The sequence below is a fragment of the Quercus lobata genome, chromosome 6 (assembly GCF_001633185.2).
Source record: "Quercus lobata isolate SW786 chromosome 6, ValleyOak3.0 Primary Assembly, whole genome shotgun sequence".
NCBI lineage: Eukaryota > Viridiplantae > Streptophyta > Magnoliopsida > Fagales > Fagaceae > Quercus > Quercus lobata.
This window is the reverse complement of record NC_044909.1, coordinates 20,543,928-20,555,941: the sequence shown is the minus strand read 5'-3', so window position 1 is coordinate 20,555,941 and position 12,014 is coordinate 20,543,928. Positions and strand designations below refer to the sequence as shown.

The 12,014-nt window shown below is 37.7% G+C and overlaps 1 protein-coding gene across 8 annotated transcripts in view; it reads right to left on the bottom strand.

The window, feature by feature from the left end:
* Window positions 1-11,788, bottom strand: part of LOC115994345 (tuberculostearic acid methyltransferase UfaA1-like) — a 41,170-nt gene extending 29,382 nt beyond the window's left edge. For 4 of the 8 annotated variants that reach the window (XR_004093199.1, XR_004093198.1, XM_031118445.1 and 1 more), the window contains exons 1-9: window positions 11,466-11,787; window positions 11,209-11,357; window positions 3,796-3,898; window positions 3,518-3,613; window positions 3,344-3,399; window positions 3,111-3,234; window positions 1,061-1,123; window positions 918-977; window positions 660-821 (exon numbers count right to left, since the gene is read on the bottom strand). Coding sequence is in view for 6 of the 8 variants with exons in the window: in XM_031118445.1 (XP_030974305.1) it covers window positions 660-821; window positions 918-977; window positions 1,061-1,123; window positions 3,111-3,234; window positions 3,344-3,399; window positions 3,518-3,613; window positions 3,796-3,898; window positions 11,209-11,357; window positions 11,466-11,468 (816 nt within the window). In the remaining 2 variants the exon portion in view is untranslated. Of the gene's footprint in view, window positions 1-659; window positions 822-917; window positions 978-1,060; window positions 1,124-3,110; window positions 3,235-3,343; window positions 3,400-3,517; window positions 3,614-3,795; window positions 3,899-11,208; window positions 11,358-11,465 lie in introns of all 8 variants that reach the window. The other 4 variants (XM_031118442.1, XM_031118443.1, XM_031118444.1 and 1 more) reach the window with 1 other exon arrangement.
* Between the last annotated feature and the right edge of the window lie 226 nt (window positions 11,789-12,014).

The window sequence follows — 12,014 nt, the reverse complement described above, 5'->3', positions numbered from 1 at the left end:
ACTATTCAATTGGATGAGGTGACAAGGTCATCAACGTCCCTTTCGTCGTTGAAGCAGGAACACTTTATCGTACAAAGCAAACCCATGAAGGTCACACAAATGATCTTGAAAAAAAACCCAACAAATGAATATTGCTAATGGTGCTAGATAAAGCTATGGCATGAGGTTCCCATGGACTTGGAAGTGCAAGCCGAGTTCACATTGATAAATGTGAGAGGTTGACACGTGGTTCACATGGATGGTGTAAGGCCCATGAATGACACATTGATGAAGAAAAAACCCATAAGGCAAGGGGATGCAATTAGGATTTTTTCATGACCCCAAAGAGGTCTTGAAGCCTGCGAGGAAGCATAGACTCGCATGTAAGAGGCCGGGAGATTATTGAGTATACATATATAAGTAAAGCCCCACATTGAATAATAATAAGAAGAGTGAGTGGTTATTATAACATAATTGACCAAAAATCAAAGACTTAAAGCCTTTTGGATTAAGTGATGACGTCCCATATGCTATTAACTACTCAATAACACCAACTGAAATGATACTATGTTCAATCAGAAAAAAAAAAAAAAAAAAAAATTTACCATCCAATTTATTCCATATGTATTGATATTAATGATATATGCATTTATGGTGAATGCCATTCATCAAATTAGTACCTGAAGGCCAGCATCTTTCACTTTCTTTTCCGCAAGTTTTAGTTGCTCATTAGACAAAGTGATGCCAGTGTATTTGCATCCAGTTCGATTGACAACTTCAATAGCAAAGCTTCCCCAGCCACACCCAATATCAAGAACTTCATGCCTCTCATTAATTCTTGCCTAAGTTAATTGAAAGAAAGAAAGAAAAAAAAAAAGGATTAGGTAAGGGCAGGAAAATCTTTAAAAATTTGACATAATCCAGTATTAATTTCTCACCTTTCCAATTAAAGTAGACATTTTTCTCAGCTGCGCAACCTTTAAGTCCTCATCTTCCTTCTAAGAAATATAGTCATAAAGTTTAATTTAAGTTAAAGCTAAAGCTTAAAAAGGAAGGTGAAAAGGTTAATTTTGATCCTGACCTTAAATACAGCGGTGGAGTATGTCATTGTTTCGTCCAGGAACAGAGCAAAAAGTTCATTACTCTAGAAACACAAACAAATCGAATAATAAGCTTATGCTTGACATCAATTATGTCACTAATCATGTTTGAATACTATCATTCTATCACTTATGTCACTAATTAGGTTTGTATACTATCATTCAACGAAGAAGATTATCATTCTAAACATAGTCTCAAATGTCAGCACGTGAATTGAACTCACAAAGCCACACGCCTCTACATTCTACACCATTTTTCATCTATTCATATTTGTTAGTGAAATTTTCAGGACATAGGTCAAAGGCTAAATTATGTAAACTTTTGGTGTTCTTTCTCTCACTCTTGTGTGGTTGTATATTTTTCTTTTGGGCTTTCTTCACTTCTCTTATATTTTTTGAGATCATTCTAAATATTTTCACAATCGATCTTGTGTAAGTTTTATCTGGATGCACTTTCTCACAACAAATTGGTATTAGAATCAAGGTTCACTACCTTTACCTTTGGATTGTTCTCTTTGGAATTTTGCTGTACAAAGGTGTCAAGCGAGTTCTATACAATACCTTCGGCAAAGTCCTCTAAAACCTTTGGTAGTCAAGAGACTCGAGACTATGATTTTTAATAACAAATTTGAAGTAGAGAAATTTGATAGAACGAACAAGCAATGCAAAGTTATACATATCTTAATACAAGAGTTAGATACTATTTTCGAAGACAAACTAGTTTGGGCTATTTCGAGCAAAACATTTGTTTTGGATTGGATTTCTTCTGCAAGATTTTTTTACCAAAAAAGAAAAAAGAAAAAAAGAAGAAGAAAGGAGAAGGGTGATGACAACTAGGCCATAAGGTGGAAGGAGAAGTAGTGAGCAGAGCATATTTATGGGCAGTGTTGTTGAGAAATTTGAAAGAGTAATGCTTCCATAACTTTTGCCAAAACTTGCTCACATGGCAAGTCATGAGTGGTGGAGTTGTGGACCCACCACTCACAACTTGTCACATGAGCAAGTTGTGACAAAAGTTGTGGTTTTAGCATTTTCTAATTTGAAATGAAAATCGTGTCTGTGTTGCATGCGTTGTGTGTGTGAGAAAGAGAGAGAGAGAGTAGGTAAGAAAGTTAAGTAGAGAGATCAGAGTTAAGAAATTTGGTCAATTTGAAATAATAAGGAATTTAAAAAGTAAAAAAGAAAAAGGTTTTTGGGCTTGGGCTAATGATCTAACAAATTGTATTGATTGTCCCAAATTATTACTAAAAGACTACTAAATTTATTTGTTTAAATGTTAATGAAGATAGTTATTATATATATATATATATATATATATATATATAAGCGTTAATTTTGAAATAGTACACCGGTATTATTTGATATAGAAACATTGTCCTAACTTCCAAAAGTTTTGTAGAGGACTTACCTGAAAATTTTTATTCCCAATAATTAGATCCATGAACCAATAAGCACAGTCACCCAAGAGAACAACTGCAAACAACTAGGTAGTGAACCTTTCCTCTAATACGAGTTTGTTGTAAAAGCAACCCAAATATCAAGACTAGGTCGAAAAATATTACGTGTTTTAGAAAGAACTCCAAATAAAAAGTAGGAATTAAGTAAAAACAACCGAGAAGAATAGAGGCACAAACACATAGAGGGAGCATGAAGAATTTATCTTTGAAGAGTACAAAGATGGTGTAGATGCATTCTCACACAATCCAAACTCTAATACACCCAAATAACTTTCCTTCACAAATACCAAAACTAGGGCTGCATCTGAAACAAAGGGTAAATCTTCTTTACACTAAAATTTCTGCATATCACTCTCAAAGAGATTTCTCAGTAACTCAAACTAAAAACCAAGCCAATGTCACACCTCACGCAAAACAAAGGCACATAATAGCACCTAATCCAACGTTGCGGCATCCATAATATCTCCTTTTTTTTTTTTCTTTTCTTTTTTTCTTTTTTGAAAACCACCTCCTCAAATTGAAAAAAAAAAGATCTCAAATAAAAACAAGGAATTGAAAGGCCATAGTCTTATACCAGCTCATAATGACGAGAGATGTTCCTGCGTGCCTGTGTAAGAGTATTTTGCCTTGAAAAATGCTTCAAAAAATAGCTTGCAGATCCTATAGCAGCCGTAAATATCAATGGTGTCCACCAACCCCTAAAGTAATAAATAAATAAATAAGTTAAAGTTGAGCAAAAAAAGGAAATAATTAATTATAATATGATTATCCAAGCTTCAAGCAAAGTCTGGCAGTTGGAATACATACCTTCTCTTATTCAATTTCAAGATAGAGGACTTTGACTCTCTGCTGGCAATAAGAATCTGCAAAACATATCAGCAAGGTAAATTCTAAGGAGGTACATACCATAAACATGCTTTGTACGTATTAGGTTCAGAGCAGTGCCGTTTTGGAATTAACTCAAACTTTAATCAATCCTACCAAAAAGAGGTTTAGAAGACCTTCATTTTCATCGGTGAAAGAAATATCCCCATCAATATATGCATCAGCAAGGCCTAAATCAGCCCGTGTCATAATCTGATCAAAACAATCTAGCGCTCATCAATGGTGTTGAGAAAATTCCGCGGTATAATAAAATAACAATATAATTCGCAACCTATTAATTAACTTTGAAAAAAAATTCTTGCTAATTTTAAAAATAGTTATAGTATGTTGCAAGTGATCCATATAAAAATGATTCCAACATAGATTAAGAGTACCTTCCAATAAAACTGGGGATTATGAACTTTAAGAACTATTTTCATAGAACACTTTCTCTTGTCTCCTTCAAAGGTCAATATTGTGTCCCCTTCCTCCAATAAACTGCAATACCACAAGCATAGTATAACAATCTTATTGATGCAATTTAAGTATAGTTTGTGTGAAATTGTGAGTGGATAAAATTTAGGGGACACGATGGGACCCCAGCTACAACCATAATTTCGACCGAACAAATCACATGTTAAAGAAGAAGATCTCAAGCCATCCAAGGAGCCAAAAATGGGGAGGCTAAGGAGGCTCTATTAGTTAAGTCAGAAAACTAGCGGAGAGAATAGATATAAGAATCGTTCCTCGTATCTTCTTTTCTCTCCCTCGTAGGAGTGTTCTCTCTCGGTGCACGTTAGAAAGGCCTCTGCTATCGTACGCCTGAGTGTTTTCTGCCGCGTTCGCGAGCTCTACTCCGGAGTGTGGCCTTCTCTACCTCCTTGGTGGGCTGGACTTCTCCTTGCAGTGGGTCACGCGCAGCCTGGGTGTTCCACCCAGTAGTGGGTTTTCCCTTACCATTGTGGGCTTTCTCTACCCTATCAGTGGGCATTTTCTTGGCCGGCGTGGGTCATTGCTCTACCCCCAAGTGGGTCAATTAGATGATTTGTGGGTGGTGTTATCATTGTCATCTATAAAGACTCGATTTCCATAAATTGAATAAAAACACCGCTGTAGGTCTATAAAACGTCACTATAGGGCTTAAAAACGCCACTATAGGACTCCATAAATCTGTACTTATGAAAAAAAAATTTCCAGGAAAACGCCGCTATAGGGCTTTAAAACGTCACTGAAAGGCTTAAAAACGCCACTATAGGTGAAATGTTTTTCGCATAAAACTCGAGTCTTAAAGACTCGAGATCTATGTGGGCTTTTTATAATATGGATCTCGAGTTTCTGAAACTCGAGATGCTACTTTCCTTTATTGTTACAAACGTTGCCTAACTAACTATATACAATTCTTTTGCATTGCTGTTTTGCACATTACCTCGATAAAACTCTGTTTCTTGACCTCCGTGCTTTGTGTTCTGTGGGTATTTGATTTTCAAGTGGATTGGTTGTGTTGTGGGTTGCTGTTTTAGAAGGGCTGTTTGCTCTCATTATAAGAGCTTTAGGGATAGCTAGAGCTCAAGGAATACCAAGCTATTAACTCAGACATCCAAAATTTAGTGGGACTTTCGGGCTTAAAAATTAATAGACTTGACTTCTCAGAAGAGAATGAAACTTCCTTCCCTGTGATGAATTCCTTATGATGGAACTGCCGGGGAATTGGGAACTCCCGGACAGTTTATGCACTCTGCGATTATGTGCGACGCTGGAATCCCAAATTAGTTTTCCTCTCGGAAACTAAATCTAAGAGCAGGCGTATGGATAGAATAAAATTCAAGCTTGGTTTTTCAAATGGTTTGTGTGTTTCGAGTAGGGGCCGAAGTGGAGGTCTTGCACTACTTTGGTCTAGTGACACAAAATTGGAAATTATGAGCTACTCCAACCATCACATTGATGCAATAATCACAGAGGCTGACAATGGTATTGTTTGGAGATTTACCGGGTTTTATGGATACCCAGAGACCCACCTCAGGGAAGAATCTTGGAAACTCCTCTCATATCTTAATAGCCAATTTAATTTGCCTTGGTTTTGCTGTGGTGATTTTAATGAAATTCTTTCAATGTCTGAAAAAGTAGGTGGTGCCCATCATTCCCAAAATCAGATGGATGGTTTCCGTCAAATTGTAAATCACTGTGGCTTCAAGGACCTAGGATACTGTGGCCCAGATTATACTTGGTGTAATATGAAGGAAGGGAGTAATAGGATTTCGCTTCGCCTTGAAAGAGCTTTTGTTACTAATGAATGGCTTGGACATTTCAAGGACCCAACAGTTCACCATTTGGTCAATTCCACATCTGACCATTGTATTCTTGCAATCACTGACTCACCTCCTCCAACCTGTAAAAGTAAACATCGCTTCCACTTTGAGGCCATGTGGGTTAAAAGGGAGGATTGTCGTGAAGTGATTGAGACTGCATGGCACTCAGGCACTCTCTTTGTCACTCCTGAGGGGGTGGCTTCTAATCTCCAACGATGTGCAAGTGCGCTAGCAAGCTGGAATCATAATGTAGTAGGCAACATTCCAAAAAAAATTGCGGAGAAAAGAAGAGCTCTTAACTCCATTACAACTGTTGATTAGCAAGGCAATAGAGGGGCAGAAATTAATCAACTTAGAAATGAAATAAATGACCTTCTGGATAGTGAGGAGACCATCTAGCGGTAGCGTAGCAAAATCCATTGGTATAAGGAAGGGGACAGAAATACGAAATTTTTCCCTTCCCGTGCTTCGGAAAGGAGGAAAAAGAATTCCATCTTTGGGCTTTGGAATGAGGATGGTGTCTGGTGTGAAAGCAAGGAAAGTATTACAGCCACTGCAATATCCAATTTTGAGAAAATCTACACTACATCCTTTCCCACCGGAATCAATGAAGTCACTAATGCAATTCCTAGGCGTGTCACAGATGAAATGAACACTGAACTCACCAAACCTTTTAACTAATGCAATTCCTAGGCGTGTCACAGATGAAATGAACACTAAACTCACCAAACCTTTCACAAGAGAGGAAGTCTTGAAGGCATTGCAACAACTCCACCCCACTAAAGCACCCGGGCCCGACGGTATGTCCGTGATCTTTTTTCATAAATATTGGGATATTGTTGGACCTAGTATTACAAACATGGTTTTAAAGGTGCTGAATTCAAATCTTCCCATGACTGAGATAAATAAAACCAACATCTCTGTCATCCCAAAAGCCAACCAGCCAGCCAGAATGACAGAATTCCGCCCCATTAGTCTCTTTAACACCACTTATAAAATCGTTTCTAAGGTCCTAGCCAATAGGTTTAAGGCCATTATACCAAACATCATATCCGAAAACCAAATTGCATTTACCCCTAACTGCCTAATCACAGATAATGTCCTTGTTGCCTTCGAGTTTATGCATTATCTCAACCATAAAAGTGAAGGAAAAGGAAATTACATGTCTATTAAATTGGACATGAGCAAGGCCTTTGATAGGGTAGAATGGAGTTTTATTAAAGGTGTGATGGAGAAATTGGGCTTTGTAGAAAAATGGATTGATCTCATTATGAATTGTGTCTCTTCTGTTTCTTATTCAGTGCTTATAAATGGGGAAGCTTGTGGGAACATTTCTCCTTCAAGGGGCATTAGACAGGGGGACTCGCTCTCTCCTTGCCTTTTCCTTCTTTGTGCCGAAGATTTTTCAGCCCTTATTCATGAAGCTGCCAAGAATCAACAAATTAATGGAATTTCCATTTGTAGAGGCTGCCCTCTAATTACTCATCTATTCTTCACCGATGATAGCCTATTGTTTTACAAAGCAAAGGAGCAAGAATGTCATACACTTGTTACTATTCTCAACAAATACAAAGAGGCTTCTGGGCAGAAAATCAACATTGACAAATCTTCAGTTTTCTTTAGCCTGAACACCCCTCAAGAATTCAAGGAAAGCACTCTCAACATTCTTGGTCCAATGCAAGACTCCTGACATAACAGGTATTTGGGGCTGCCCTCCATTATTGGGAAATCTAAGTCACAAGTGTTCGCTGAAGTTGAGGACAGAGTAGCTAAAAAGCTAGCCGGCTAGAAGGGTAAACTTCTTTCAATTGATGGGAGAGAGATCCTTATCAAAGCGGTGGCTCAAACAATGCCTACATACACCATGAGTTGTTTTCAACTCCCTAAGACTCTCTGCCAGGACTTAGAAAGTATGATAAGGAATTTTTGGTGGGGGCAAAAGGACAGTGAGAACAAGATTGTGTAGGTCTACTGGAGGAAGATGTGTCGGTTTAAACTCCAAGGAGGTATGGGTTTCAGAAACATACAAGCCTTTAACCTTGCCATGCTAGCTAAGCAAGGTTGGAGAATTCTCACTAATCCCGACTCCTTTATGGCTAGAGTTTTCAAAGAAAAATATTTTCCTTTTGATGATGTTCTCAATTCCAAAAAAGGGAGTAACCCCTCATATGCTTGGCGAAGCATCCACAATAGTCTTGAGGCTATCAGAAGGGGCATAAGGTGGAGGGTGGGAAAAGGTCGGCGAATCCATATTTGGGATGATAGATGGTTGCCAACACCAACAAACTACAAGGTGATTTCTCCCCAAGCTAACTATGGAGACTTTCCTATGGTGTCTTCCCTCATAGACAATGACACTAGATGGTGGAAAGTTGATGTAATTAATGCCACTTTTCTGCCTCATGAAGCCAGCACCATTCTTAAAATTCCTCTAAACTATAATCTGCCTGAAGATTGTCTTATCTGGATAGGCAACAAAAGAGATGAGTTAACAGTTAAAAGTGCATATCATATAGCTTCGAGTATTGTGGATTCAATTGAGGAAGGTGAAAGCACCTTTAGCAGCTCACGAACTCTTCTGTGGAAGCGGATATGGCAGCAGAAAGTTCCTCCAAAGCTCAAAATTTTCGTTTGGAGGATTTGTGTCAATGGTCTTCCAACTATACAAAATCTAAACCACAGAGGAATTCACTACTCAAGTTTCTGCCCGTTATGTGATAAAGCCATTGAAATCATTGCCTATGCTCTTCTCCATTGTGATCATGCTAAGATAACTTGGGCATTTTAGCACAATTGCCCTATGGACCTCTCTTCTCCCTCTTGTGACTTGGTGGATATTGCATTTGATTTTATTGTAAAAGGCTCCCCAAATGATCTGGAACTTTTCTTTGTTGTTGCTTGGTCTATATGGTGGAATCGCAATCAAGCAATTCATGAGGATTCGGACACCCCTCCAATTCATGCTTAGGAAATGGCAGGTAGTGTCTTAGCCGAATTCAAGGCTGCTTGTTCCTTTTCGGTATTACCTCAGTCACCTTCTTTGTCTAAGTGGAAATCTCCACCTACGGGCTTCTACAAGATTAATACTGATGTAGCAGCTTTTGATGATGGGGGAAACTCGTGCATTGGTGTAGTCATTCAAGACAACATGGGAAAAGTTTTGGCTGCTTCAAGCAAAGTCCTATCTGCGTCGTTCTCTGCTGAGGTTTCAGAAGCATTGGCCATGCAGGAAGGTGTGCTTCTCGCAGCGGAAATGGATGTTTCTCATTCTATTTTTGAGTTCAATGCCTTATCCATCATTCAAGCAATCAACGATGGGTTCCACAGTGGTGAGCTTAGGCACATCGTCCGGAACATTAGGGAAGTTTCTGCAGCGTTTATCTGGTGTTCTTTTCATCATCTGAAAAGGGATGGCAACAAAGTTACCCATGAACTTGCAAAGGTAGCTAGGAATTCTGGTGCTTCACAGGTTTAGAAAAGGTCTTTCCCAACCTTTGTTGAGCATCTTATTATTGAGGACAGTTGTTTGTAATGCTCTTACTTTCTCTCTCTATTGTTTCTCCTTTTCAGTTGTTTGAAATTACATATTTCTCATCAAAAAAAAAAAAAAAAAAGTAAAAAGAATAGATATAAGAATCACAAAGCTCCGTATGGTGCATATGGAGCTTGCCTTAATTTCTTTTTTTTTTTTTTTTTTGGCTAAGTGAATAAGTATTTATAGTGCATCGGCTAGGGAGAGGATTTTGGCCGGAAGTGACATATGAAGGCCTAATTAATTTGTGTTGGGGTGGCAACATAATTGACGTGCTAGCTGGTTATTCTGACAAGTCAATAGGCTCAAATAGCATCACATGCAACAATTGGTTGTTAGAGCATTCACATCTCAAAATTCTATCTCATCCTATTTTACTATTAAAAAAAAATACTTTATCAATTATACCATACCATTTTATAATACTCTCAGCATCCCAAATTTTATTTTACAATACAATTCATTAAAATAATATTTCTACACAATAAAATAATATATCCCAAAACCCGGTGAGAGAGAGAGGAACTGATAAAGTTACACAATAAAATATTAGTTTAAAAAAAAAAAACAAAAGAATTGAGCTATAGTGTAATTCCACCTTTAGAATTGCACTGTAACACTATTGCAAATTTTTTTGCAATAGTTGGTGATCAAATACAAGTCCGGCTGTGGGTTGCTTTTGGGCTAAATTGTAAATTAGAGCTTACATTTGGCATATCCAAGTTCTAGTGCAAATTCTCTTAGGACGTTGTAAATGCTAATGTGAGGAGGGTCAGTGGACACTTCGATCTAGGTAAATTCTGGTTGGAGGCCAACCAAAGTAGATGTTGGATGACCTACATAGTTGACCTCAATTGAAACATACAGACCTTTGTGACTGATCTAAATCAAAGCTAGTTGATGTACGAGCTACTTAGATGTCGGTAGACCTACGTGGTTAACTTAAGTAGACGTTGGCCAACTTATGTATGTGATTGCCTTAAATAGATGGTCAACTTAAAGGTGTGTTTGGATATCGCTTATTTTGCTGAAACTGAAAAATTATTGCTAAAAGTACTATAAATAAAGATAAAAGTTAATTGAAATAGTACAATGAGGCCTATGAATAATGACAAAAAGTGCAGTGGGACCTATGAATAGTAACAAAATAAGCTGAATAGTAAAATAATTTTAATTTTTCATTACAATGCAAACAAACACTAAGTAGAAGTTGGCCGACCTACATGATCCAACTAAATCAAAATAGAATTGGGTTGACCTAAATACCGGACCTTTAGATGTTGGTCGACTTTCTGTGGGTCTTTGAGGTCCGGCCACCTAAAATTTGATTGTTGAGACAGTGGGCATTGAAAGTATTTTTCTGAGACGGTAGCAGCAGTTGATATTAAAGACGTGTATGTAGGACGATGGTAGTCAAGTAGTGTTTCTCTTTGGTAGCTACAATCAACAAATAGTGGCAGTTGGTGGCGTGCCAAATATAAATAACTGGGTGGTGGCAGCATAGTTGGAAAACTGGGTGTTGCAATTGGTGTCATGGAAATTAAAAACAATCTGGATTGTAATTCGTTGGACAAAATTTTGAAAGCCATATGTTGGATATAAATTTTAATGATCCTATTGGCTATGAACCTATGGTGTCCGCACAAAGAATAATATCCATTGTAATTCATTATTGGGGTAAATTCAAATTAAAGCCCCATGGTTACAAAATCCCCTGCAGGCCTACATAATCAAGTCGCCAAAACTTTATCCAAAAGATTCCAGATAAATTAACCTTTAACACCTCCTCAGTGACTGAACAAAAATATCCCCAGAATTATAATATTGAAACTTCCAAACTAGCTCTTCAATGATGATACATTTTCAATGTCCCCAGATCATCATAAACTACCTATATACAATACTGATTTTCAGAGTGCATATATAGAACGAATATATAAAGAGGATATCTATGTAAAGGGCAAACTCACATTAAACATCCAGCTGAGATATAAGTTCCAAGGAACCTAGTGACAAAAAGACGAGCCCCTGCTTCTATGAGAGATGGTTTCATGTGATTTGGCTTGCTTAGAAGAGCATTGGTTTCTCCAATCAAACTATGTGCCGCCGCCATGCCAGCCTACCAACAAGTATATCCAGTTAGATATCTTTACTTCAAACTAAAGATTTTCTTGAATGAAATGTATAGAACTTAGAAAAGACAAACAAAAAGTTATAGATTGGACACCATTTTGTCGGTGGTTGAATTAGACACAAATTTCCTTGAAGGCCTGGCTCTAATTTTCTACAAAGAGAGAAGTTGTGAGTAACAAAGTGTTTATGAAACTTAGTCCTGATCAATACAAGGGAAATGACCAAGAACATCTGGAATGTATAAGTTGTGAGTAACAAACTATTTATTTCCCCTTTTCGTAAACATCAATTGTTTTTTTCCCCCACAACTTTAACCATGCAAATGGAAGACAATATGATGGCTTGTTTTGGTACCGTAAGTCCAAAAAACTTTTATTTATGATGGCTTTCTCATCCGGTTCAATGAGTTTAGACTCCCTCTCGAATGGTTTGGTTTCCACTTTCCATATGGCGTTTTCTCAGAGACTTCTAATTCAATTTTACTTCCTCCTTTTCTCTCAGAGAGAGAGAGAGAGGCGTTTTCTCAAAGACTTCTAATTCAATTTTACTTCCTACTTTTCTCTCAGAGAGAGAGAGAGAGAGAGAGAGAGAGAGAGAGAGAGAGAGAGAGAGAGAGAGAGAAGAGAGAGAGAGAGAGAGAGAA